Source organism: Myotis brandtii, unplaced genomic scaffold (assembly GCF_000412655.1).
Source record: "Myotis brandtii unplaced genomic scaffold, ASM41265v1 scaffold825, whole genome shotgun sequence".
Taxonomy (NCBI): Eukaryota; Metazoa; Chordata; class Mammalia; order Chiroptera; family Vespertilionidae; genus Myotis; species Myotis brandtii.
The window spans coordinates 872561-873359 of record NW_005371349.1 but is presented as its reverse complement, the minus strand read 5'-3'; the positions used below and the strand labels follow the sequence as shown (position 1 = coordinate 873359).

Below are 799 nucleotides of genomic sequence, written 5' to 3'. Positions count from 1 at the left end.
AGAGGGAGGGGGAAGGGAGAAAGGGAAAAGGAAAGGGAGATAGGGGAAGGGAGGAGGGGGGAGTGGGAGAGGGGGAGTAGGAGAGGGGGAGAAGCGGAGGAGGCGAGGGGGAGGGCAGGGTGGCCTCAGCCCTGGCCAGGCCCAGGCTACCTCCACCCCACACTGCGGCCCCCAGCAGCACCTCCCAAATCCTGGGGTGACCCGCCCGCCCAAGGCCGTGCCCACTCACTGCCAGATGGCGTAGCAGAGGAAGATGGCTGCGCCCAGGAAGCAGGGGAAGCAGAGCAGCGAGATGAAGACGGTGCGCATGTGGGAGGCCAGCCAGGGCCTGCGGGGCGCCTGGCAGTTGGCCAGCAGGCTGGTCTGGGGACAAAGGCTGCGCTCGTCCACTGCCCTGCCACCCCCCAACCCCCCAGGCCTCCACGGGGAGGATAGGCGAGGCCGGTGGGGCCTGAGTGAGGCCTCAGGACAGGACAGGCGGCCCAGAGGCAGGCACTCAGGGCCTGAGCCCAAGGGGGAGGCAGCGACCGCAGGACCCTGGTGCAGGGGGAGCCCAGGCTCAGGGGGGGCTGGCTTGTCCAGGTCATTGGATGCAGAAGGGCTGCTGCCACCAGCCACCTCCGCTGCCTCCCGGTCCCCGCTGTCCCCTGGGCACTGCCCAGTGCACAGATGAGAAGGCGGCCCAGGGAGGGCCAGGGCTGGTCCTCGCCACCGAGCAGCCCTCCTGAGGACACGGGACCAATGTCGCTTCCCACGGCCGTGGCCTGAGGCTGAGAGCGGCTCCTCCCGCCCTCCCCCG

At 70.2% G+C, this 799-nt stretch overlaps 1 protein-coding gene across 1 annotated transcript in view; it reads right to left on the bottom strand.

The window, feature by feature from the left end:
* The window catches only part of TMC6 (transmembrane channel-like 6), a gene marked incomplete at its 5' end in the record, with an annotated part of 1314 nt that extends 519 nt beyond the window's left edge, over positions 1 to 795 (bottom strand). The window contains one exon of the mRNA XM_014531730.1: positions 230 to 795. Within this exon, the coding sequence (XP_014387216.1) occupies positions 230 to 795 (566 nt within the window). The remainder of the gene's footprint in view (positions 1 to 229) is intronic.
* Positions 796 to 799: the final 4 nt, after the last annotated feature.